This window comes from Egretta garzetta, unplaced genomic scaffold (genome assembly GCF_000687185.1).
Source record: "Egretta garzetta isolate BGI_Z169 unplaced genomic scaffold, ASM68718v1 scaffold516, whole genome shotgun sequence".
Classification (NCBI taxonomy): Eukaryota; Metazoa; Chordata; class Aves; order Pelecaniformes; family Ardeidae; genus Egretta; species Egretta garzetta.
Genome location: NW_009259983.1, coordinates 546,976 through 574,435, shown reverse-complemented (window position 1 = coordinate 574,435; position 27,460 = coordinate 546,976). Strand labels below are relative to the sequence as shown.

The window sequence follows — 27,460 nt, the reverse complement described above, 5'->3', positions numbered from 1 at the left end:
CAGCAGGGGGATTACCATATTTATTTTAATTAACTAATTGCACAAGCATGACTTCTTTAATGTGCACTGCAGTTAATGCAAGATATCTGCTGTGGCAGTCTGGTAAGATGTTAGTGCTGCTGCTGGGCTGATGCTTAATTGTCACTAAAAAGTTGCACCAAGTATTGGAGTTCTTTGTACACTTTACTTGTTTTCAGGATCCATGATCAGTGTTTATATGATGTAGACATCAAAATGAGAGATGCTTAAGTTTGTACTGAAGTTATAACTAGAGATAATTGGTACTGAATTTAGAACTTCAGATAATTTTTTTTTTAAAACCAAAAAACTTCCCCACATCAAGACGTAGCATTTGGCAGATCATTCTGTCTAGGTAGGAGTTGGATTGTTTTGATCTTTCTAAATTGTTAGGCATCACCAGAAGTCATGCATGTTTCCCCAGAAGTCTTTCCATCTCTTTCTAGGTACTTGTGCTAGTATACAGATTGTACCCACTGAGAAAAAATCAGTACAGGAAAACAGTGTTGGGGTTGTTGGTATGGTTGCTATTGGGAGATTTATTGTAACGCTACCATTAACTAAATAATAAAACTTTCCCAGGGTAGTAATAAAGTTGGATTTCAAATGAATTTGATGGGCTGGTAAGGCTATTTAAGAGTGATTAGCCTTGGAGGTATTGTTTCCATTGTGTGTTACAGAATTATATTTCTATATTTAAGCAAAACTCAGCCAAGATAGCATTTACCAAGGCAGATGCACAGAGTAAGGTTGCTTATACCAGTTATCCCTGAGGCCTCAATTTAAAAACAGTTTTCTCATATTAAAGTGTAAGAGCCTTATGATAAGAGCTGTCATGTCTTAGCTGGGTACCCTCTGTTATGAATACTATAGTCTTAAACAAAAAGCTCTCCTCCTTTGATCTTGCAAATACACTGCCACTGTTTCTTTGTATTCTTTCTTGTATGTAACCGTCTCCTGTGGTGCTTCTTCAAATGATCTGAGATCTACTTGGTCATCAGAGGGGTGGGGTGGGAGGGTAGGTGTAATTTGTTTGCTTTTGGTGGGGGAGATCCTCAACCAATCTGTTTTTCTGTCCATACTTTTTCCTTCAAAAATTTCTTCCCTTTTGTGTTTCTACTTTTTCTCTTGTCCACCTCTGTTTTCATCCTTCAGCCTCTCTTTGTTTCTTTTTCTTGTACCCAGCGTTCACAGCCTTAGTCAGCTTGCCCTACTCTGTTTCTTCTTCTGCATCTAGTTCTCACATCCAATTCAGTATGAGCCCCTCTGTGCTTGGAGGGTTTGCTCAATCTGCAAAGGTAACCGATAAAGCATTGAAAATCAATGAATAAATGAGTGGAGGTCCATGTTACGTTGGGCTCAAGAAGTAAGAGTTTTAGTAGCAGTTCTTACCAATGCAACTTTATGATATGAAGTCAGAAGAAACATGAGTTGCTGGGAAAAACTGGAGCAGTTTTATCTCTCTTTTTTAGGAAGGAAATTGGCCTCGATTTCATAGGAATGGTTGCAGTACTTCTCAAATTTTCTTAAAGCAAACAATACTGTCAACTTTAAAAACACTCTGTTGCGCTGGGGGGCACTTGTAAAAATTTTACTGTTCTCTTATAAAATGGAAGTTTCCATTTCTGTTGTGGTTTAACCCCAGCCAGCAACTAAGTACCACCCAGTGGCTTGCTTATTTCCCCCTGGTGGGATGGGGGAGAGAATCAGAAGAGTAGAAGTGAGAAGACTCATGGGTTGAGATAAAGACAATAGAGTTCTGATCGGCGGGGCAGAGTCCAGTTGGAGGCCGGTAGCTAGCGGAGTTCCCCAGGGCTCGGTACTCGGCCCGGTCTTGTTCAACTTGTTCATCAATGACCTGGACGAGGGGATAGAGTGTACCCTCAGCAAGTTCGCTGATGACACAAAACTGGGAGGAGTGGCTGATACGCCGGAAGGCTGTGCTGCCATTCAGCGGGACCTGGACAGGCTGGAGAGCTGGGCAAAGAGGAACTTGATGAAGTTCAACAAGAGCAAGTGTCGAGTGCTGCACCTGGGGAGGTCAAACCCCATGCACCATTACAGGCTGGGGGCTGACCTGCTGGAAAGCAGCTCTGCTGAGAGGGACCTGGGAGTCCTGGTGGACAATAAGCTGACCATGAGCCAGCAATGTGCCCTTGTTGCCAAGAAGGCCAATGGTATCCTGGGGTGCATTAAGAGGAGTGTGGCCAGCAGGTCGAGGGAGGTTCTCCTCCCCCTCTACTCTGCCCTGGTGAGACCCCACCTGGAGTACTGTGTCCAGTTCTGGGCTCCCCAGTTCAAGAAAGACGAGGAACTCCTAGAAAGAGTCCAGAGGAGAGCTACTAGAATGATAAAGGGACTGGAGCATCTCCCCTACGAGGAAAGGCTGAGAGAGTTGGGCTTGTTCAGCCTGAAGAAGAGAAGACTGAGAGGGGATCTCATCAACGCATACAAATATCTTAAGGGCGGAAGTCAAGAGGACGGAAGCAGTCTGTTTGCAGTGGTGTCCAGCGACAGGACTAGGGGCAATGGATGCAAACTGAAACACGAGAGGTTTCAGTTGAATATGAGGAAGAACTTCTTCACTCTGAGGGTGGCAGAGCACTGGAACAGGCTGCCCAGGGAGGTTGTGGAGTCTCCTTCTCTGGAGATATTCAAAGCCCGCCTGGATGAAGTCCTGTGTAGCATGCTCTAGGTGAGCCTGCTTTAGCAGGGGGGTTGGACTAGATGATCTCCTGAGGTCCCTTCCAACCCTTACGATTCTGTGATTCTGTGTAAAGCAAAACCTGCATGCGCAAGCAAAGCAAAACAAGGGATACATTCCCTGCTTCCCACGGGCAGGCAGGGGTTCAGCCATGTCCAGGAAAGCAGGGCTCCATCATGCATAACAGTGCCTTGGGAAGACAAACGCCATCACTCCAAATGTCCCCCCTTTCCTCCTCCTTCTCTCAGCTTTATGTGCTGAGCATGATGTCATACAGTGTGGGATATCCCTTGGGTCAGCTGTCCTGGCTGTACCCCCTCCCAGCTTCTTGTGCACCCCCAGCCTGCTTGCTGGTGGGGTGGGGTGAGAGGCAGAAAAGGCCTTGACTCTGTGTGAGCACTGCTCAGCAATAACGAAAACATAAAACATCCCTGGTTTATCAACACCATTTCCAGCACAAACCCCAAACATAGCCCCGTAATAGCTACTGTGAAGAAAATTAACCCTACCCCAGCCAAAACCAGCACCATTTCTTAAAGATCATTTTGGACAATCCATCTGGTGTCTGTCTACCGTATTATTACACTGCATGCCTTTGACTTAACGTGGCCAAGTTGCCTAAGTGATTGATGGCCAGTGTCTTTGTAATGCAGGTTAAGTAGTTGTTTTCTTATAATGCATGTGTATGGTCTCATAAATCAACAGACTCTTTTTTTTTTTCTTTTTTTTTTTTTTTTTCTTTTTCCTCCCTAGTCTTGCATTCCACCTACTGACACTCCCTACCCCTCTTCCCCAGGAGATTGTTGCAACTTTTAAATCTTAGTTTAGCGGTTGTAAAATAATGTAAGGTCATAGACAGATAACTATATTCTGCAAATGGTTGTATTGCGTAAATAAAAAGTTACCCTTTTAAGTCTGTCTTGACTTCCCATCGCCATCTCCACTGCTGGCAGTTAATGGCCTTTCACATCTGCTGGCTGAGCAGTTTGTGTGAGTGCTCAGTAACCCGCCTCAGTCAAAATGCGTGGGGGCTACTTAACTGGCCTTAAGAAGCAGGTCTTTGTTAGTCTGGCTCACTTTAACTCAAGTATGTTAGGAAGTATGTTAAAACGAGCAGCTCCATTCAAGCAGCCAGACTGAGCACTGTTCAGGAGCGAACTGGCTTTGTTAACATCTTCTAACACGGTAGGACCCAGAAGAGGGTATCTGTCTGCAAACAGGGAACCCCTGGTATCTGGGTAACTTATCTGAAATAAGAGTTTTGGGAAGGTTTTTGGTTGCTTGGTTGGTTTGTTTAATGGGAAGTTCCAAGTGTGGGAAATATTTCAGGCCTTTATCCACCTGCTTGGCAGGTATTTTGAAACAGCTTCTTCTCAGAAAGATGGAAAGATGCTACACATGTATATAGATATTTTCCTAGGTTATCTCTGTTGGCTGTCTTAACATTGTGCTTCCATTTTCAAATTTCAGTTATTCTTGTTATTTCCCTGTTTGGAGAAGATGAAAAGAAAAAGGCTAGTTTGGGGGGAATATTTTTAAGCAGTTCTCTAGGCTTTTATTCTCCAGCTAAACAGCAAGTTGAAGCATTTTTCTTGATTCAGTTTCTCAGAGATTAGCATTTATGTTGGGACCAGTCATTTAATTATAGAAAATTAATAGTTCTGAACGGTTTAAATACATAAACGTAGTGTTCTATAATAGTGCAGTATTTTGGGTTATTCCTTTTAACCTTAATTACAGCCATGTCTATTAAGCGTATTGTAATTTGTTTCCAAACTAATCAAATATATTTATTTAGTATTTGAGTTAGCTGCTTCCCGAAATTTGACCCAAACAACCAGAGTGCGAACTAGGAATCTTATCATTTTTATGCTTTCCTGTTGCTGATGAGAATGGTAATTGCAGATTATTGTCATAAATAAAAATAGCTCCCAGCTAATATGCTTGATTTGTCAACAATGAATTTTGTAGCAGAGTTGCATCCTCAAACAATAAGTCTGAGAAATCTGGGTGCTGATAAGTCTAAAGTATTTGAGAACTTCTGCATTTGGCGGGGAGGGAGATTGATTATTTTTAAATTTTTTTTTTTAAAGCAGAACAGTGCTGGCAATATTTTGCTGGGTTATTTGGTAAACAATTTTGAAGGGCAGTGAAATTGAAATTGCCAGCCTAAAGGCTATTCAGTAGCAGGACTGCTGTGTTTGACATCCACTTTTATCTCTAAATGTTAGAATGTTGATAGGAAATCTAGTTATATTGGGAGTCATGGCTGACTTAAATGTCTAACACACAGCTCTTTCTTTTCCTTTTCCTTTTTCCTTTTTTCCTTTTTTTTTTTTTTTTTTTTTTTTCCCTTCCCCTGTTTCCTTAAGGATTTGCAGCACTTGCAGCAGCTTCAGCAGCAGAATCTGAACCTGCAACAGTTTGTGTTGGTGCATCCAACAACCAACTTGCAGCCAGCACAGTTCATCATCTCACAAACACCGCAGGGGCAGCAGGGTAAGTGCTCCTTGCCAGAAAAGAAAACCATACATAGGTTTTTAGAGGAGAAGATAGAACTGAAGTGGTTCATACACCTTCACTAACTGTTGATATTCCCTAGGTGAAATAACAGTATTGCAGTTAGAAGACTCTTAACAGGTTGTCCCATTCTGGGTGTTAAACCTCAGCCTTGTCAAAGTTTGTGTAGCTCACTTCTCAGGGAGGATCAGTCATGTAATGGGAACATTTGTTAACAACAAGGCCGCCTGGGAAATACTGCAGCATCTGAATTTCTGGGTCAGGCTCTCAAGAAGGATGCCTGCTGAGAAGAGAACTTGGAGAAGACAACTCTCCAGAACTCAGACAGCATCTTAGGAGGTGGAGGCCTGGAGGGTGTGTGGGCTGTCTGGATTAGGTCAGTACTAAAAGGGCTACAAAATTCTAAGACTGGAAAAACATTACAAAATCAAGAGTCCTTGTGGCAGACTAAAAAAGTCCTTAAGCCTAAAGAGGGTACAGTGAATTATGTCATAAACTCAAATAATAAGTATAATAAGTACACCTTGGGAAAAGAGCTGAAATGCTTGATTTTGTATAACAACTCTTGGAAATAATATTTTGGCAATACACTGGATATGGCTTACATGCTAAAGGCAAACCAAGGCAGTGGTAGGTGGTAAAATGCCAGACTAGTTAAGATGTTGCACAGGAACTTTGCTCTAAGGACTACTGTGTTCAAGTTGCAATACGTCACAGTACTGATTGCACCCGTTCGTTGATGCCCACAGAAAACCACATTTAACCATGGCCTCTTATGCTGATATACTCCAATGGTCTTTTTCCCCCCCCTTTCTCTTCTACATGAACTCTTCTCAGTTGTTCAGGTCTGGTAACCCAAAGATTCTTGCTCAGAAGGCAAATCCTGTTATGCTTGAAGAGTCCTCCAGAGCCTGGCTGTCCTATAAAGCAGCTCTTTGCACCTCATTTTCTTCTGTTCCTTTCAATTTTTTCATGCATCATTCCTTATATACTATGACTTGGATAGAACTGGCTTTCCATTATGCTGAAGGGCTCTCACTGTCTGAATGCTCTAACATTTGAATAAAGGGTTAGTCAAAATTAACTTTCTTTTAATAGGACTTGATTTAGGAGAGCTTTTGTACCAGCACTGGTGGAAAATGGTTAAAAGACTGTTCGTGAAGTCATTTAGTAATGTATTAGTTTCTTAAAATGAAGCAGAACTTGTAAGCTTAACATATTCTTCTAGAAGAAATCAAATGCCACCAAAATTTAATTCAAGGATTCTTTAAAATAGGCTTTAAAAAAAAAAAAATCTTTTAAGGAAACAGTGAGCACAACAGCATTGTTTTAAAAAACCCACTGGTATTAATGTCTGTCTACATTTTTCATCTAACTTCTGCGGGTTTTCTAAAATATCTCTGAAGATGCTTCACAAAAAAAGGAAACTAACAGAAGCAAATTATGTTCATCTCTCAAAATAAATTGTTTGCATTATCGAAAGGAAGGAGGGCTTTTTTTTATTTATTTAAAATCTTCCGAAGTAGAATAACTACCAGAAGAGGTTTTCATAGTACCTTTTCCAGGGGCTGTCTCTGAAAATGATTTCTTCACTGCAATTTAAGACCTGCATATTGCTGTCATCAGTGACGCAGTGTGTAGAAACACCATGTTTTACTGGTAATGTGCAGCTTGGACAACTGAATAGCTCAAAAATGTAGGAAGATTTATATTCTGTATTCTGACCATAGGCCATTAGTGTGTGACAACCTTCCAAACTGAAATGCTTGAATGGATCTAATTTTCTTCATGAGCACTCAATGATAAAGCAACATGTATGTCATAATACCCCTTATCTCACGTTTTGGTATGGCTTTTTGCAGTATGTCATGGTTATTGTTAGAAGATCTCAAACAGTATGTTGTTATTTATGAGAAAGATTGAGAAAGTGTGTATTTTTTTGTTATTTGCTGTTGCAGCTGACTTTTCCATGTTGTTCTTGTCCTATTGCTCCATTAGTCAACTTCTTAAAATAATAAATATTCTGAAGGAACTAGCTTAGAGCTTTCTTTAAAACCAACAGCATTCAGATTTTTTTGGATCTCATTGGTACTGCATGCAGCTTTATATGTATGCATTTAACAACTAAAATGAAAATTCATATTTATATATTATCTATTCTGTAAGAAACCTGTTGCTGTACAGACTATGTATTTCTTACATGCTATGTAGACACATAGATGAGAAACATACAAGATAATAGTTTTGAGGGAAATAAGTGAAGAATAGTGTCTCTAAACAAGGTCATAGAAGACATGTAAACATTTGGTAGAGAAAAGCTTCTTTTACTTGAAGATGTGATGGGGTGCAGAGTAATGCAATTATCAGCAATCATATTTGGATTCTTGGACGGGGTTGAATGTCATGGCTTAGATCCAACTTCTGAAAAATTTGAGAAAATTCAATACCTAAAATATTAATCAACAATCAGGATGTTATTCTGCTACCTTTCTTCAACACACATTATAGATCACAGCCACAGATGTGGAATTCTCCCCATAAATCCACTGCCATATGTCTGCTGTAGTCACCTTCCTTTTCCACGTGATTTCTGGTTATTCAGTGGCTTACGTGAAACAAATTGTAAAGTTCCTGTTTTTCATGGCTTGTAACAGGTAACATCATAACTGAAGGAATTGTTTCAAACCTCAGCAGATATGCAGAAGATTGAATGGAAGTAGAAGTCTGGAACAATTTCTTATTCGGAGTAATTATTGTCCCCATATTATTGTTAGTCACGGGCAGGAGTGTAGCACCTTGTACAGTCTGTATACCTCTTGTATCTGTCTTGTATCTAATAGATCTGTCTCTAGAATAATCAATTCAACATCTTTTACTGCAATTATAGCTGCTTCTTAGAAATATTACCCTCATCAGATGACTGTTTGCCTTTCTACTCAGAAGATATTGCCAATAAAAACCATATCAGTAAAAATCTGAATGGAGAGGGGAAATGGTGCTGCATTTCATTTAAATTAATCTTGCAAACAGAAGTTGTTAAGATCTGAGAAAAGACTGCGTCATTGTCAAGGAGGTTTAGAAACAGTACTTACAAAGAAAGTATCCAGAAAAGCAAATGTGGAAGACAAGCTACTAATTAGCTTTTAACATTTGAACTGGGCCTTACTTATTCTCAAGTTACTACTGTTTAATAATAAAGACCTTGTTTATGATTTAATTTTTTTATTGTAAAAATAACTGTGATGATGATAGCAGGCCAAATCCAGTCTTGTTCTCTTCTTGCATACTTGTCCTAAAGACTTTGAGACTTCACTTGTATCATTTTAAAAAAAACAACAACACTTCCCCCCCCCCCCCCCCTCCCATTTTTAAAATGGGATAATGAATGTTAAATGTTGGTACCTACCCTGCTGGCTTCTGGTACCATAAAGCAGAGTGCAGCTCCTTCACCCAGCGTGAGGATGGAGGAACATGCCTGAAGTTGCCTGTGTTTCTTCTCAGATGCATCAGGTTTGTAATGGACAGGTGTTTATCTCATCTGAGATTGTGCACCTCCGCTGCCCTTACAGGACTCCTCCTCATTTTGTTAATAATATGCTATGTGGGCCATATGGAAGTGCTTTGGTCCCCTCAATATGCAGATGAGGAGACCCATCTCTTCATTGTCAAGAGATTCTTAATGACAGTACATTTGCTGACAGAGCAGTTGAATAAATTGTAGCTGACTTGAACTCATTCTCCAAATAAGAGGGGAGAGCTTGAAGTAGAATGAGGAGGAACTTGGAAGAAATTATTTAAATGGTGACTTTTTCCTCCATGCTGCAAATACCCCATTACCAAGATATTAATTAAATGCTTAATATTTACTGTCCTCTTTGAAATAAAGTCATTGCTTCTAACTATCTGAACAGCATCGATGGGTAAAAATGTTGACTTTCATTGAAGTAGTGTGGCAGCACCTTTGCATGAATCACTGAATTTGTACTCTTCAAAACCGCAGTTCACCAACTTCAGCACATTTGCTTCATGTTCTTGAACTGACTTTAGAGGGTACCTGGGTACTGCAAAAGTTGCAGCAGCTTGCAGCAGCTTACCATCTCAGTGGAACAGATTTGTAGGATCACATAGGTTAGTACTTTCTCTCCTGTTGTTGGATACCAGTATAATTCCAACTATGAATCCCCATTTTGCAAGATCTAGATTTGATAAAATGAGGTACATCAAAGTGCCCAGAAGTTTCTTTGCATCAATAGTGATCCAACAATGTTGATCAGATGGCACTGTATGTGGTGTGACACCTTTCCTTCTTCCCTTCCAGTTGTTTCCAGTTAATCAAATAATTACCTTGTAATGGCTTTGTCTTGCAAGCTGACTTCCAGGATGTGTCTGTGAGAAGATGAACAGCTTTGGCAGAGAAAAAACAGTCAAGTTCTTAGATGAAAAAATTCACACTTTTAGGAGATCAGTTAGGGATGAATTATGTATTATGCTTCTGGGCCAACTTTTTAAAAATTATGCTGAAAAAATCTGTACTTGAATGTTTGTTTTATCTTTTGTTTAATTTTAGATAGTAAGAACTGAACCCCAGATCAGTCTCTGGGGACTGTTGGCTGGCAGAATGAGTTTTTTGGCTTGGGCCATTATTCACTTCCATGCAGTCATTCTTTTGGAGTGCCACATAGGTGATTTTTATGCCATATTTAATGCAAAAATACCACTGGGGTTTTAGAACCCAAAGCAGAGGGTTAGAAATACCACCTCTGTAAGGTTAAGTGTACAAGCACAATATTCGGTTTTGTAGATTCAGATAGGTTGGAAGGGACCTCTAGAGGTCATGTAGTATTGCTCAGAGCAGGCCCAGTTACAGCAGAGTGCTTGGTGCCTCAGCCGTTTGAGTTTGAACATCTCCAAGGATGGAGATTCTGCAACCTCTTCAAGTACCTGCCCCAGTAGTTGACCACTCTCATGGTAAAAAAATAAATAATAAAAAAAATTGTTTTCTTATATCTAGTTGGAGATTTCCATGTTCCAGCTTATGTCTGTTGCATCTCATTACTGTGCACACTCAAGAAGAGTACATTTCTGTCTTTGAAGACAGCAATAGGATCTCACCTTAACTGTCTTTCTTATAAGGCTGAACAAACCAGCTTGCTCACCCATTCCATATGGGTGTTCCAGCCTGTTAGCCACCCTGGTGGGCCTTGAATGTAGAAAATCCAGAATGTCATTGTGTCTTGTCTTGGGAAACCCGAGGCTGAACACAGTAGGCCAGCTGTGGTCTCACAAGTGCCAAATGCAAAGGAAGAATCATAGCCCTTGACCTGTGGGTTGCAATCTTGCGAATGCAGCTCAGGATGCGGTTGGCTGCTTTTATTGTAAAGGCACAGTGCTGGCTTATGTTCATCATCTTGTCCTCTAGGACCCACAGGTCTTTTTTTCTGCAAAACTGCTTTCTAGCCAGCCAGTGCCCACCCTGTATTGCTGCACAGGGTTATTCCAGCCCCCATGCAGGACATTGCATTTTCCTGCATTGATCTTCCTGAGGTTCCATTTGTCCAGCCTGTCTAGACCCTGACTTGTGGCTTAGTGTCCACAAACTTGCTGAGAATATATTCTGTTCCATCAGCCTTATTGGTGATAAACATATTAAACATTATTGATGCCAGTATGAGTCCCTAAGAAAACAGCACAGTTTGAAACACCAATATCTCAGCAGTTGCCTAAAAGGTGTAGTTTTGGACTTACACTGTATTTAAAAGGCTGTGCTATGTGTCCTGTAAGTTAAGTCACTGAAGTTATCTTGGACCAAAGTGGGCACCAGTAGTTTCTTCTCAGAAGAAAGTTGAAGGTGAAGCGTAGACTAGTACAAGTCACGTCTGAAAAGAGCAAGACTGCAGCTGCCTACCCATGAAAGCTAACAAGTCCAAAGTGTGTGCATGGCAACTGTCTGAAAAGACTGTAAGTCAGTGGAAGAGAGGCATACTTTGCCAAAACAATTGAGCTGCTTTCCCCATCCCCTGATCATTACTTCAGTCAGCTGTAGGTTGAACTAACCTGTTCTTTCTTCAGCCTGAGACACCTTGTATCAGTATCTCTTAAATAGGATAAAGTGATGTAAAAACTGAGTAGATTAAACATGTTCCGAATATTTTATACTGCCCTTCAGTGATAATTACTTCAGAACATATGAGTGAGAATAAAATGAGGAAGAGTGTAGTCATCTTGTGTTCTTCAGTAAGAGTGTTATTGCAAGAAAAATGTCCTCTGGGATTTATTGAGGACAAAAAAATCACAAAAGGACAGTCCTAATTACTCTGATTACAGTCATAAGATGAGTCAGTAACTTGTGATCAATGGTGTTACCAGTGGACTAGAAGTCAAATGTCACTGTCAGCTGCCTGGTTTTTGTTTCATTGTTGGTCAGCCGCACTATAGTGTCGGTATGACGGCTTGCCCCTTTCTATTTCAAGTTGTCAGTTAAAATTCACTGTCACTAAATGAAAGTCAAAACCTCTTCACTTAGAGGTGTCTGTTCACTATTTAATATTCAGATTTGGGCAGCTGAAACAATCTTTCAAGTGAACAAATACTTGCGTTGTAAAAAGCACTGTGTAACTGTAGTAGGTAGCTGTCTTGGAAGTTCGTTAAGCTGATCCGTTCTCTTGCTGTGGCTTTTCAAAAACACAGCTGGAACATGTTGATTATGCGGTGCGAAGCAAATTTACATAGTTGTCTATGCTGTGCTATTATGTTGCATAAGCAGCTGGCTTTATTCTGTAGGTCTCGAGCATTTTGATAGCAACATGGTCTATTTAGAATACATATTCAACACTTTGTAAAAAAAAAAAGCGCCAGTAATATCACTGTCAGAAGACAATTCTTCTGTAGTTGTATGTCCCTCACTGAGGATACGTTTTCTTCTTCCTACCCACGGTAGTCCCTCTTTTCATGTCTCCTACGGCCTTAACCTCGCATAAAACATCCAGTTTCTCACTCAGTATTTATCAAGTCCTGAATCCCTGTGTCTTCTGCCTGTATTCTGCTAAAAGGTATCTGGTCATGATGGTGTGCTCTGATTGATCAGCCAGCTGATGAGCCAGAACAGACCATGTCGAACTCGAATTACAGAATTTAAGTGGTACTTATTTGGTGTTCTTTCCTCTGAGTGGCCATAGCGTCCATCTGTTGTTGTCATACCATTGTTCTTCCCCCTGGTTTTAGGAACTTGTTATATTGAAGATACCTATTAACTGTAGGTTTAATTAGTAAGGTTCTTAATTTTTATAGGGGAAATGGATAGTTGTAGCCAGGAGTTACCTAAAGAATAACAGTAAAATTTTTCACAATAAAATTGAGGGAGTTTACTAAATGTAGGTATATTTTTATTAAGATTCTTACCCCTTAAAAATATATAAATTTTAGTATTAGTAATGCAAAAAAAAATCAGATAGCTTCTAGTTAAAATATATAGATGCAAGCATATATCTCAATTTCCTGAGAGATTTAATAAACCATACAAATAGTGGACTGTAAGAGAATTTATTTTTAGAATGACAACATATTGTGTATATTGGTTGCATCAGTCTCAACTGTTCTTTAATATTGTCACCTTTTCATAATAGCAGGGAGTTTCTTATATTCAGTGTAACATTTATTCTATTTCTGCATTTAAGCAGTGTTCAGTATCTTACCTAAGCTTTAAGTTCTGATTACTTTTCCGAAAGATTCTGTCTGTATTTCAGCCAGGAGGAGGTTATCCAGGCTTGTTTTGTTTTCTGGTGTGGTCTGCTTAAGTTTGCCAGAGGAAGTTGCCTTCTCATTAGACAGCTGGCATGGGGTGATCAAGGAGCCATATTTGTGGGTTTGATTAGTATTCAGTTGTTGGATTTGATCTGATTAGTGTTCAGTTTATTTTTATATTGCTTCCTAATTCTTGGTTGGCTGTTGTTTACAGGAAGAGGTTTACCCAAAATCTGCAACCTGAGAGGGGCAATAAGTGATTCCTGAACACAAAACTGGGATAACCTAGACCATTACAAACTCTTTCTGCAGAGGAGACTAGTACAGACTTCTCTCTTACACCTTTCTGTCACCACATATACTTCAGTAAAATGCAAGGGGATTTTGGACTGAAAAGTCCAAAGTCTGAAGGTATCTGAAGGGATGAAGTTAAGGCTTACATCTCAATTTTTTTGTAACTTTCATTATTTAGCAAGGGCCTTGTTTCACCTCATTTCATGTTTTAGTCCTTTTAAATGACGAAGCAAACCCACCCTTTTCTCTCTCCAGGTCTCCTGCAAGCGCAGAATCTCTTAACGCAACTACCTCAGCAAAGCCAAGCCAACCTCCTGCAGTCTCAGCCAAGCATCACCCTTGCCTCGCAGGTCAGGCTTATTTCTACAGTTCATGAGTTGCTTTGAGGGGGTTTAAACTATTGCAAGTGAATGGACCCTTTGTATTAGTTACTGGAGCAGATACTGCAGCTATAATAGTGAGTTTGTCTTTCTAGATAGATTCAGTGTAGAGCTGAAGTATCATTAACATCAGTTTTGTAGTTTCCGCCATAATGTGCCTCTCTTCATGCATTTAACATTCTATGTTTTTATTTTTAGCTGAAAATTTTCATGATTGATGTCTTGAGTTAATAGCACCATTTGATTTCTTGTAAGGCTTTCTTGGACAATCTACAAATTTGTGAAGTTCAGAGGAGCAAGGTGTGGGCTACCTAAAAAGCTCAAAAAGAGGATTAGACAAGTATCTTTTTTTTCTGAAGATTGCAGTGGTAATCTATCTTTATTGTAGCCTAGTTGTTTTGCTGTTATTGCTAAGTCATTGCCAGTCTTTGTTACCGTCTGTGAAAGTAAAGAGGTTGTTAGAAATGCATTAAAATATTCTGTTAGATATATATTAAAATATTAAAGCTCTATGATGAAGCTTTCAGACTGTAAGAAAAGCAATTTTAAGGTTGCACGTGCCTGCAAATTTAATTTTGCTTCACTCTGGGTTTTACCGTGCATTTTAGTTACCTGACTGCATGCTGTTTCTCAAATACCATGTAACATCATATGGTATCTTCCTGCCAACTTGGCTACATATAAGAATCTTTTAGGCTGTAATAAGATGCCTGAGTCTATCAGAGTCTTAGAAAACGAAATTTTCTATTATACCACCTATAGTATTTTTCATGCACCATGTGGAAAATGGAATTTGTCTCACCTCTGTAGTTCATACTTCAGTTAGCAGCATGACTCCCTACTAAAGGTTATACTTGGATTAAAAAAAGTATCAAAGCTACAAAGAGGAAAATAAGTTATGTAAAGGAGGTGAAGTCAGTGAAGACATATTGTAGTAATTACCCACTATGTTTAATGTAAGCTAAAAAATATTTAAAACCTTTATAGTGTGACACATATATCCGCAATCCTAGAAAGATCATATATGATCACATTATTTCTCAAGTAATGGAATTATAGATCCTGACCTCCCTCTACCATCTGCTGTGCACTGCAAAATACTGCGCTAACCCAGAAGAAAAACAACATAAGGAGCTATGTAAAGACTCAGCTATATGTATGCCATTTCTTTTAGAACAGCTGTTTCTGGACCTTTGCAAAGACTTTGCATAGTACTGTAGTATTGCATAGACTTGAGGCTGTTCTTATTTGTCCTGAAGGAGTGCGTAGTTTCAGAACTGGGCATAGGACATAAAAGCATGAAGTCACTTTTGCTTCAGAGCTTCAGGAGAACTGAATAGAATTTAATTAGAGTAAACGTTTTGTCTCTGCATCTCAGTTCATCTGTGGCATGTAAGAAGGTAGAGTTATGCACTCAAACCATGTTTCCAGTGTTCCTGTTGTACATAAAGCCTGAACTGCACAATACCAGATCTTAATATATTTTGATCACCTGTGAATATTTGCCATGATGCTCAGGTTTTGCCAGATTCTTATTATTGCTGCATAGCAAAATGTTCTAGTATGCCAGTGTTCAGGAATAGTGAACCTGATGTGGACTTCCTGGAAAATTAACCTCATATATGGAAGAATAAGTGTGACCTAAAAAGAGTTATTTCTGCAGATTGCCTTTGCTTAGTTTCTCATATCACCAGTACATTCATTCTTTCTGTTGCAAGTATCAACAGAGGGGCTAGAGGGGGATCTATTTTTTTTCTTACTGGAAGAGCTGAGTCAGTCACAAGCAATGGCATTAGAGGAAACTTGCCATGTTTGCTGCCCCTGTATGTGCTTACTGTTCCAAGATAAAATGGGAGACTTGAATCTTTTGGGCTGATGACAATCTGCCACCTCACACAAGCAGTAAATTCAATTTAAAAAATGATTAAAAGGGGATGAATGCCAAGCTGTCTATAAATGATAGAACTATATCAAGTAAGGGTGTTCAGCCTTTCTTTGAGCAGCTTCTGTGGCAAGCAAAAGTTGTTGGTTATCTGCTGCATTGAACATCTCTTACTTTTCTTTAATTGGTTCTGACAGAGCCTTTAAAAGGCTGTCATACTAATGGAGTTTTCTGAATAGTGACTGCTCATTCTTGAGAGGAATGTAAATAAATTGGAGAAACTTTCAGATTGCTGAAAATGTCAAATTCATTGATCAAATTCATTTCACAGAGACATCACATACTTTTTCTGAATTTTTTTTTTTTGCTGATTATTCTTTTAAGTCTGATTTTCATCTTTTCCTTGCTCTCTATCTTAATAGCCAGCAACCCCAACACGCACAATAGCAGCGACCCCCATTCAGCCACTTCCACAGAGCCAGTCAACACCAAAGCGAATTGACACTCCCAGCTTGGAGGAGCCCAGTGACCTTGAGGAGCTTGAGCAGTTTGCCAAGACTTTCAAACAAAGACGGATCAAACTTGGATTCACTCAGGTGAGACTGCGTACCTTAGTGCCTGCCAGTATGGAATCTGAGGTCTCATCTTTCAAGTCTGGAGGGAGACTACAATTCCACCTTTTCCTAGGAGAACCTTCTTAAATAGGGTTATGCTCTGGCCTTTATGTAGGGGATTTCTAAGAAATAACAGAAAAAGCTGTACATCCATCTTACTTCCCTGTTGGTTTTAAAGCATACCCATTTTCCCAGCAGGTACGTGCATTTACCAGCTCCACATGTCATTGCGTGTGCACTATTCATTCTATAGGATGTAAAATGAATGGGACAAAGCACTTTAAAGCTGCCTTCAGAAGTACAAAGTTCCAAAAATCATACAGCACAATTAACTGCTCTGTGTGTTTAAAAAGTATGTCACAACTGTGGAGTTGCTTTGGATGTCAAAGGGGTTTTATCTCTCAAGTGTATTTTCCTATTAAACATCAATGATTTCTGTATTTAATGCTTTTGCTAAGGTTCCTAAACAAAACCTGAAAGGACTGTCACTTTGAAGTTCTCTCCTTACAGAGGTGAACTGGAGTTGTGGTTTGTTTTTGGTTTGCTTAAAAGCTCAGAAATACCCATAGAGCAGAAGAAAAGTAATCTTGAACATAGTGAAAATGGTTGAATGAGGAGTACAATTGAAAGTACAAAGTGCATTTATATGTTCTGTTATTCTGTTGAAGGGAAGTGCTACTTGGATCCAAGAGTCCTTTCTTGTTAATATCAAAATGAATTTTTTCCCCACACAATTAAATTATCTGTCCAGGTAAACAATTACTTTTGGCAGGAGTCTGTGGTAAGCATAGGCGTGGTTTTGCTAGAAGAAATAGCATGCAAAAATTAAAGTAGGTATTTAAAAGTCTGAGCTCAGAGCAGTCAATCCAACATATGTGATTTGTTTCCCCCGCGCCGGAATAAGTAAATCCACTCTAGCTGAAAGTATGTGCTGAAGTCAGATTTATTTTTCTGGCAAAGTTCTAAATGTTTGAAAATCAGGGTTCATAATGAAAGTTCCTGGCAGCATCTTAATTATAACTCAAGAACAGAATGTTCTTTTTTTCTTTCCCTCCTTTTTTTCCACTAGAGGGAGGCACAGAAATACAAGTGATGGACACACACAAAAGCTAGAATAGAGCAGAACAGAACAGAATAAAATACATTAGCTTCCCTATAGCCTGACTAAGGAGGTTCATGTAGATCTTTAGTTATTATGTTTAATCTGCCCTGCTGTGAGATGATTATAAAGGCTCAACTAGACTTTTTAAGTTGCGAGTTAACCCTTCTTTATTGATGCTGTTGTGAATTTTCATGGTGAGGAAAAATGAACACAACTGCTCAGGCTTACGTTTCAGCATTTGCTTTTCAGCTTAAAAAAAGGGAATCTTGAGAAAGTGATAAAATTGCATTTGATCGTTCCTATCCTACGCTGAGTTTATATGTGTATAATTAGTTCTAATAACTTCTACCTAATTGCATAATTGGATGATAATTAGAGACCCCCATTACTTCAGTTTCCTATAGTTGGATAAATAGACTGCCTTTCAGAGGATAAAAGAAATTTATTTCCAGTGGTACTGTAAGCTTTCTCAGGCTCACGCCACCCTGCCTTTCAAAAATAATTGAAAGATTTAGTTTGCATTGCAAACTAATCACTTACTGCATTCTGTCTTGTGAGCAATATAACAGGTTTTGAACTTTAGCAGTTCTGTCTCTTCTCCCACCCTGAAAAGCGGGTGATGGATTTAAATCCTTTTGTTTCCTTGTTTTCCTTAAAAATATCTCCATGTTTGACATAGAGACACAATGAGTATACTGCATCTTAGCATTACGGCAGGTATGTGACTAATTGGTAGGTACAGATTCAAGCCATGTGAGTGAACATTTTAGACAATGTTATTTTTATTCTGTAAAAGGTACTATCTCTGCTAGTCCATCTGAGCTTCTTAACAGACCGGTGCTCACAACAATGATGTACTTTATAATCAGTTTCAGTTCAGTACTGCAGCTTCATTCAACCTACAAAGCAGATCAGATGTGTACAGTACATTTATCCTCTGTTCCATCCATTCTTTCAGTGGCCCATCCCAATATAGAAAATTCTCATCCCAGTAAGTAAATTCCTTTGCCTATAGCTGAAATGCTGCCACCTTTTGGCCTTGAAAACTATTGACAAAGAAATGGTTAACTATTCATTTTAAATCAGATGGCAAATGTTAGTAAGAACAACATAAATACCAGAATTAAATTTAGCCGAGGGACTGGAGCAAATTTCATAACTCTTTCCTGCCAAGACATAAATCAACTTATCTCTAAAATGGTTTACGTAGACAGGTTTTCTTCTTCATAAACCCACTAGAGCATCCATGTTACTTCTCTTGGAATGATTTATGAGTTTTAAAATGCATGGAATCCTGGCATATGGGTAGAGGTATAAATGTGAGTTCCCACATGTTTCCTCTGATTGAAGGGCATACAAACCAATTGTTCTGGTCCTCTTCTGGGAAGGAAATTGTTTTCTTTACGCAACCTGCACAATTTACTAAGCTTACCAAAGGTTGTTTTCTTCCTCGCTTAGATGTGGCCACTTTGCATGCTGTTAGTATACTTGTGTCAAGCTGTGGTTGTGGATCTGACCTAAAAGGAAAGCAAGCAAGCTTTACGCACAGTCCAACTAACCCACTTGCAATTAAACTCCACTAACTATGCTCAAGCTTTTCAGTCTGTTCTTCTAGACTTCTCATTCTTTTTTTGTGTTAAAAAATAAAAATCTAAATTAAACTATTTTAGACCAAATAGCATGCTTAAAAATAATTACATTTTTTCAAAGGGCAGGACTGTCCAGCTTAAAACAAAACAAGAAAATGTTATGGTGTTTTTAATGGGCGCAGTCAAGAATGGTTGATTTAATTTATTTTTTTTTAACAAGACTTTCCAAGTGTAAACTACATAGAGATGTATATACAGAGAGATTAGGATAAGCAGAATGTCTGATAGCTAGCTAAAACTGAGTTTTGAAAAGCAGTAACAGATGTAGAGAGATGATCATCTGTCTGTAAATCTTCTGGATAGCTTTTTGGCAGACGGGTAAATGGTAGTGAAGACTGCAGTTAATCATTATTTGAAATGGTTCAACTTCTTGTCCGCTTTGAAATGTGTATCTGTGAGGAAAAGTTTGGTTTGAACCTCAGAATTCTGATACTAAAAGTTGAGATAAGAATATTTTTGTATCTATTTAAATGTAATATATGTTTGTAGACATCTTTTCAAGAGTGTTTTTCTACTAATTTGAGAACATGAATTCACTGCATTTCTGCTTATTTAAACTTTTCTTCTTCGGTGTGAAATATGCAGATACTTAAATCTACTCCTAAAGAGAGCTTGGCCTTTACTTATTTTAAAGAACTAAGAAAAAAATTACAAGTTAATATTCAATGGAATGTTCTGCTCAATGATAATGCAAAGACAGCAAAGTATCAGGGAGTTCCTGGAAAGAGTTAAACGGTTAAACTGACTGAGGTTTGACATTTCTTTATGATTATTTGCTTTAGCATGAATCTTGGTAGTGCCAAGCAAGTTTCTGTGAAACTGAAATCCCACGCAGCAGTGGAGTCACTAAGCGAACACAAGAATGTGACAGGATTCCTTGCTTTGGAAGTGCCTATGTTAGTGAATCCCTTTTTTCTCTTTCTTTGTCCAGGGTGATGTTGGGCTCGCTATGGGCAAACTCTATGGAAATGACTTCAGCCAAACTACCATCTCTCGCTTTGAAGCCTTGAACCTCAGCTTTAAGAACATGTGCAAGTTAAAGCCACTTCTGGAAAAGTGGCTCAATGATGCAGGTGAATGAGTCTGTGTATATCTTCACCAGCCTACCAAAATCAGTAGGATTCTGAAAAACTGCTTCGTTTGTGCCCTTATGGTTTTATGAAGCCACCAATTTTTGTTACTGTCCATGGGACAAATAAGAGTGTAGGAATAAGTGTCCATACTTCCCTTTTCATGTGCCCATACGCATTCGAAATCATTCCAATATGAACTTTCAGAATTGTGTTCTGCAGCCAGCTGAATAATTGCATGGGGTGAGGTATAATATGTGTCATGGTTTTCCTCCTTCATGTATGTTAATGCATATAACTTCTAATCCTCTTCTAGCTTTCTTTTTCAGATATGTAGTAGAGAGAGGGTTGCATGGTTTGTTGTTTCAGTAGGCAGAGCTTATTGCATTCATCTCCTCCCACATCCCTATGTGCGTTCTTTTCATCTCTCTCCAAGGGCCATGTAAACACTCTCTTCCCATAGGAAGAGTTTTTTGTGGGTTAGGTTTTGCTGTTTCCTTCTAGAATTATTTTTTCCTGGGAGATAAGTTATTTGTGATGCCAGTGGTGGTAGTGTTCCTTTTTTGGTTTTGGGTTTGTTTTTTTTTTTTTCCACCAGCAAAAGGAGCTTGGATGGTATTGCTAGGTGTTAGGATAGAAAGCGTTTAAGAGTGCTGTCAGCCATTTTTTTTTCTTCCAAGTATACAACTGTACATAGTATAAAACTGATGGGTCTGCTAAACAGATGGCAGGGATGGTGTGTGCCTTCCTATTTTTACCAAAATGGAGAGAGCTTTATGCTGACGCCTACAGTATTCTCTAAAATTTTAAAAGTAATTGGATGCAGTGTTGAAAATCTATCCTGCATTGAAACAAGGAAGTGTCATTCTGTTGTGCTGACAGGGGTTATCTTTAGGTAATCTCGATCTGTGATAGAAAACAGAAAGATCTTCACACTGGGTGCTCCAGTCCACAGGCCAGTGGTCTCCAAACCTTCCAGCAACACTGGATGAGTCCAGTGCTGCAAGGAATGGCATAGTGTGCTTTTCCTGCTAGCCTGATGAAAAACTTGGATCTGTAAAGTTAAGGCTTGCAAACAGTGTCAGGGTCCTTCGTAGCCTGGAAGCTGGGAACCATTGTATTTGGCTCTGATTCAGTTTCATAAAATTATTTGGAAGAAAGATTCAGATGACTTTAAAGGCTACTTGTAGGTGAAAGCAGGCAGAGAAGCATACCGACGATCTCTTCCATTATGTTACATTGGAGTGTTGGAGAATTTATTGTTACAGAACTCAGCTTGTTCTGTGGGGTTTTCAGGATGGAGATGGGTTTCAGCACATGGATGGCTGCCATTTCTGGGAAGAAAAAGTATAGAAAATAATGAACTGAATGTACTTGCCCATTTGAGCCAATTAGAATGGTCTTGGGCATTGTGAACCCCACAAACCCCAGTGCAGTGAGGGATCTCCAATCACAATTAATCATTTTGTTTAAATTCCCTGCTGGAACCTTCCTGTTGGTTATTTTGCACTTTCTGCTGTGAAGTGGGGTCAAGTGTGTTCTCTCTTCAGTCTTCTGTGGAGCCAAAAATACCAAGATTAGGGGTTGACAGCTAGAGACCTAGTGAAGCTAAGGAGGGGGAGCTGCTAGCTGTGTAGGCTGTTTGGTAGAACTGCATAGTACTGAGTATCTGCTAAGATCTCCAGAGAGAAGAGGTTGAACATTGTGAAGCTGGCTATGATCTTCCTCTTGTGTATTGCAGAGTGGGTAAAAGAAATGCCAGGCTGCTTGGATTTTTTCATAATTGCCTGTGACTTACAGCTGTGGCTCATGGATATCAGTTACTGCTTTTTTTCTTTAAACTGTGACTTGCAGTGAATGAGTGTGGGGTGAAATGAGATAAGGGAGACAGAAACTTTGTATAGGTATTATGAAAGGGATACTGTGGTAGCATACAGGAGCAGAGAGTGCCCTCTAGGCTTACTTGTAGCTTTTAAGCTTCAAGTATATGATGCAATTTACAAGGACAACGATTAATGCATGTGTTCTTCAGAAATATCTATATATCTGTAATAGGTACAGAGTGGGTTTTAACATACCTTGAACGGTTGAAGAACACTTGCATTAGACTGCACTGCATTCAGATAAAATCTCCTGATTTGTGTTGCTTTCTCTTTTTCAGAAAACCTCTCATCTGATTCAACTCTCTCCAGCCCAAGTGCCCTGAATTCTCCAGGGCTGGGGGGCGAAGGCTTGAACCGTAGGAGGAAGAAACGCACCAGCATAGAGACCAACATACGTGTGGCCTTAGAGAAGAGTTTCCTGGAGGTCAGTGGTCCTGGTGGTCTACTCAGCCTATAAAGGAATGAAGAAACGTTGCTTAACAATCATTATCTGTTAGAGTGAACCCGTTTCTGTGCTATTTAAGAAAGCATTTGTACCAAACAAGGTGAATACAAAGGCTGTGCCAAGAAGCACACATCAACGTCTACTTCACCTTAAAAACAAAACAAAACAAAACAAACCCAACACAAAACCCCTCAAAAAAACTCATTGGTTCTTGCAGTTCACTGCCCTTGTGATTTCGCATTCCAAGATACTGAGCCATAGATCTAAGCTTGATATTCTGCACATCATAAAGAAGAAAAAAAGATTACCCTTTCTGAAGGTGAATAAACGGGGTGAGAGTCTAAATATACATAATGTGAGATTTTTAGCTAGCCTTATGTTACTCTTGTTAGGCAGTTTGTGCAACTGTATGGGCAGATAGCCTCTGTAAGTAGCCCATTCAATCTGTCTGTCATTATAGGTCTAGACAACTTGGGGTTCATTTGGTTATTGCTATAGTTAATGTCTCCTATTCCTTTTCAAGAGATGCTGAAAGATTTCCTTATCAAGGTCTAGAATTCCTTGAAGGATTAACTCACGAGTCAGGTCCCTTCTCTCAAAAAAACCCATGGGAGCTTAGTCTTCATCACCCATCTCTGAGGATCACAGCTTACTATTGGTAGAAATGTCCCTGTAGCTAGGAAAATGTAGGGCAGAAGTATCTATTATGGTCTATCTTTACTGTACCACTGACCAGATTCTGGATATAAATGGTTCATCCAGATTTCTGCCTAGTGAAGAAGCAGCTGTAATATAAAACTTCAGAGGGTAATTTCGCAGCTTTTCAAGTACCGTTTTCTTTTCTCAGAACCAAAAGCCTACCTCGGATGAGATCACCATGATAGCTGACCAGCTAAACATGGAGAAGGAGGTGATCCGCGTTTGGTTCTGTAACCGGCGCCAGAAGGAGAAAAGGATCAACCCACCCAGCAGTGGTGGAACCAGCAGCTCGCCCATCAAAGCAATTTTCCCTTGCCCAACCTCACTGGTAAGAACCAAGAAACTGTTGACAAAGATCACTGGAAGAGATAGTTCTACTGTGCTCAGTGTGGAAGTTGCACATGCTACACCTTCTTTGTACAGCAGACTTGTTCTCACAATTTTATATTTTACTGGCATTTTAAATATCCTACTTGCATACTATGTAAGAGAGAGAATACTTACAAATCAGGCACTGGTTGGGCATTCAGTTTGGGTGTTTTATTTAGTCAGCTTGTGAGTAGGTATTCTGACTAGCAAATTTGCAGTTGGGGTTATTGCTTTGAAAATATTCCAGATGGTAACTCCAGTTTATATCTGGACTTTCTCTCTTGCCCAAACTTCTTTTGTAAAATAATAGTAATAAAAAAAAATGCTTAACAGCTCTACCCCTCCCTTCTTATTTTGGCTGCTCTGATAAGTAAATGAGCAGCAGTAAAACGTATCATTTGGAGACTTAAGTCACACAAATCCAATGATACTGTTGTGGTCACTTTTAGCCAGGAGTGATTTATGTAAAAAAAGACATGGAACAAAGGAACAATTTAGGTAATAATCATGTGATTAATTTCCCACACTTGTATTTGCCTCAGGTAAACACAAACTTCATGAAAATAAGAGTAACAAAACACATGCATCAAGGTTCCTTCAGCTCCTTTGCTACCAATGTCCATGGAGGTCTGTTTTCATAAATAGAAACAGTAGCTATTAGATTTCATAGTAGCTATGCTAATAGGAATGTGGTGGAATTTTTGTAGCCTGTAGCTGTCCTTTTGTAGTATTTATTCCACCCTCATCACTGTAGTAGCTAATATCTTCCAGTACTTCATTAAATCATTAATTTTGGTGACATGTCATTCTTTCCCCTCATCCTTGTCTCAGGATGTGTGCATGCAACCTTTTTGTTTCAGGGGAAGGGATGTGTTAAGTGTACATAGTCTTCTTTTTTGTCTTTCCCCCCTCTCCCCCCCCAGTTGGAAAGCAAGGTTGCATGCCTTGCTACCAAAGCAGAACATAGTGAGATTTATGATAAGAAGAGTATTTTAGTAACCATGCAAGTTTACTCAGACTGCAACTTAATAAAGTTTTCCTATATAATTTCTCTTTTATTATAAACTGCCACTGTATGTAAGAAATTGAGCTGTTAACCACAGTCTCCATTTTTTCGGTGATGTTTCACTTAGCATTTTCACTCATTGTAAGCTTCTTTTAAGACCATGCTACCACCCAAATGGCTGTTCCAGCCCTGCTGCCCCTAGCCTTCACTGACTGTGTGCTTTGGTCATTCTTTGTGTCAGCTCTGGAGATTATGTGTCTGTAGCATGATATGGCTTAGTTTGCTAGTTTTCAGTAGGGCTAGCTAACCAATCTGACTTGTAGCCTGGCTGCACAAGTAATAGGGCTCTGAAGCAAGGATTGGAGGGGAATGCTCCTTTCAATGGCAGCCTGCTTTTGCATTGGCTGAGGTTAGTCATTATAACCACAGGGTTAGCTGTATTCATTCTAGGTTATTCACTGCCCTGAAATATGGATTGTGACCTTGGCCTTAACTGTTTGGTGGACAGATGACAGATACGATGTCTGGGCTGCATTTGTGGGAAGTGTACTATGCATCTAGCTCTTCTTTATTTCATACGCTATTTGAGATGGGCAGAAAGCTTTTAGATCTGTCCCAGTTGCCCCAGTCTTGTTTAAAATGCATGAAGCATTTGACTTCCAATAAGAGGATATGCAGCATGAGACAGATTTCTCTGATAATAAACTTAAGGTAAGAGAGGGGAAAGGAGGAAGGTTTTAGTCTATACCCTTGGCTATGTTCTCTTGGGCAATTCTAAAGGATTCATTTCTCTCATTGATGTATAACAGCCTTCAAATATTACCATTGGACACCATTTCTTGTCCATAAAAAGTCCTTTCTTTCCTTATATTTCATTTTTGCTCATAAGCTAGTTCCTCCAGCCTTAAATCTTTGGTGTTTTTTATCTGTAATGTCTTCAGTTTATTTTAGCTTTCCTGCAATAAGCTGTCCACAAGTAAAATTAGCTAATGTCATTTGAATGTTTTAAAATTCAGAGATCCTTCCTCTGGCACAAGGAAACTTATCAAAGTAGAGCTTATAGTTTTGTTGAGTAAAAGTGAAAGTTACTCTGTATATCCATGTAAACACACTACCCTAAATACCTTTGGTAGTGCTTGGCCATTTAAATAATTTTATCAGAGAAAGAGATTTGGAGCTGAAAAGATATTTTAAACAAAAAAAAATGCAGAAATAATATATTTTGTAACTCTTTCTGTACGAGTGACTCTATTAACAAGGTGTTGTCTTTGGAGAGAGGCAGAGAGGGAGGGCTAACTTGCAGTCCTGAGACAGAATGGATGTAATGGATATATATCCTTCAAATACTGAATGATTAAGAATAATGATATTGCTGGTAATAAGAGAAGGTACTATGTTTGGTCCACTGAATGATAAAGTAATGGAATGACAAAAAAAATCTGAGGATGGGAAGAAAGAAATCCAAGTCTAGCGGCTAACTCTCTTTGTCTTTTAACAGTTGAGCAGTTGTATTCTTTTTTGACCTCCAGGTGGCAACCACGCCAAGCCTTGTGACTAGCAGTGCAGCTACAACCCTGACTGTCAATCCTGTGCTCCCTCTGACCAGTCCTGCTGTAACTAGTCTGTCAGTCACAGGTAAGGGCTTATTTCCCTCGCCCCCACATTAATCTCTCTTTTAAGTTCTCAAAAGATCATTCAGTATTGGGCACACTGGTATCCCAGGATGTTCTTGTCATTGTTCCTTGTTAGTCCACTAGTAAACTTCAGTCTCTGTGACCCTTCAAGTTGACTTTTCTGAGGATGAAATCACGTGGGATGCTGGAATAAAATATGCTATATTCCATTGCTAGCTTCTAGATTCTAGAGATCCTCAGCCTCCTCTTGGAAGCGTCATTTCATTATAGTCTGAGCTTCTCATTAGGCTCTTGGTGCTTCTTGGTTCTACAGAAATGTGTGTTTGTCTCCTTTTCAGTTGGATGAGCAGTTCAGTTCAGGTGGGTAGTGGTTTCTGTTCAGTCATATCTATGTTTTGTACTGATCTAAGCAGAATCAATCTTCTAGGCACAACAGAAACCACCTCCAACAACACAGCAACAGTGATTTCAACAGCGCCTCCAGCTTCTTCAGCAGTGACATCACCCTCCCTGAGTCCTTCCCCTTCTGCCTCAGCCTCCACTTCAGAGGCATCCAGTGCCAGTGAGACCAGCACAACACAGACAACCTCCACTCCCTTGTCCTCCCCTCTTGGGACCAGCCAGGTGATGGTAACGGCATCAGGGTTGCAAACAGCGGCAGCAGCCGCGTTACAAGGAGCTGCACAGTTGCCTGCAAATGCAAGTCTTGCTGCCATGGCTGCTGCAGCAGGACTGAACCCAGGCTTGATGGCATCCTCGCAGTTTGCAGCTGGGTAAGGATGAATTTTTCATACCCTTTTAGGTGAGGTAACAGAAGAGGGAAAGGATTCTTGGGATGAATTGTATGGGCTTTTATGTATCACTGGTTTTTAGCTCACTTTGTGATTCTAGTGTCATTTATCTCAAATTCTGAAGGTTTACTTATAGATGGTAATTGGCCATTCCCATCAATGTAGACAAATGTTGTTTTCATTTTACAGATGAAAAAGCTGTGTTGCAGCAATGTGGTGATTTGATAAGTCATCCATCCCACTGCAGAGCTTGACTTAAGAGCTGCAACTTACTTGTGAATCATAGAAGCTGTTCTACTAATTGTAAAATGGAGAGCTAGCCTAGATGCACTTCACGCCTCTGTATTTGTTTCTCCATCATGAGCAAGAAGCTGTATTATTGAAGTTTTAATTCTAAAAATGTTTCTCTGAGAGATCACTCTTTGTTTCTTCAATTCCTCTTGATTTACATTTTTCTTACCTGAATTTGGGAGATGAGGATAGCTCTCTAATGAGTGGCAGTTTCCCCAAAATACTTTACAAGAATATTTTACAGCAACAATCAATACAAGTCATGTATTTATAGTGCCTGTACTTCAGGCATGTCGCTAACCACACAGCTGAAAGGCAACATCTACTCAAGGCATCATGAAGGAAAAACTAAAATAAACTCAAATTAGC

General features: G+C 39.4%; 1 protein-coding gene across 4 annotated transcripts in view; it reads left to right on the top strand.

Annotated features, from left to right (window-relative positions):
- POU2F1 (POU class 2 homeobox 1) overlaps positions 1 to 27,460 on the top strand; it is a 45,963-nt gene that overhangs the window by 16,099 nt on the left and 2,404 nt on the right. For 2 of the 4 annotated variants that reach the window (XM_035895982.1, XM_035895983.1), the window contains 8 exons: positions 13,532 to 13,626; positions 15,961 to 16,134; positions 19,835 to 19,976; positions 22,135 to 22,280; positions 22,519 to 22,620; positions 23,149 to 23,328; positions 25,905 to 26,010; positions 26,437 to 26,782. In XM_035895982.1, coding sequence (XP_035751875.1) covers positions 13,532 to 13,626; positions 15,961 to 16,134; positions 19,835 to 19,976; positions 22,135 to 22,280; positions 22,519 to 22,620; positions 23,149 to 23,328; positions 25,905 to 26,010; positions 26,437 to 26,782 — 1,291 coding nt within the window. Of the gene's footprint in view, positions 1 to 5,094; positions 5,222 to 13,531; positions 13,627 to 15,960; positions 16,135 to 19,834; positions 19,977 to 22,134; positions 22,281 to 22,518; positions 22,621 to 23,148; positions 23,329 to 25,904; positions 26,011 to 26,436; positions 26,783 to 27,460 lie in introns of all 4 variants that reach the window. The other 2 variants (XM_009640477.2, XM_035895980.1) reach the window with 2 other exon arrangements.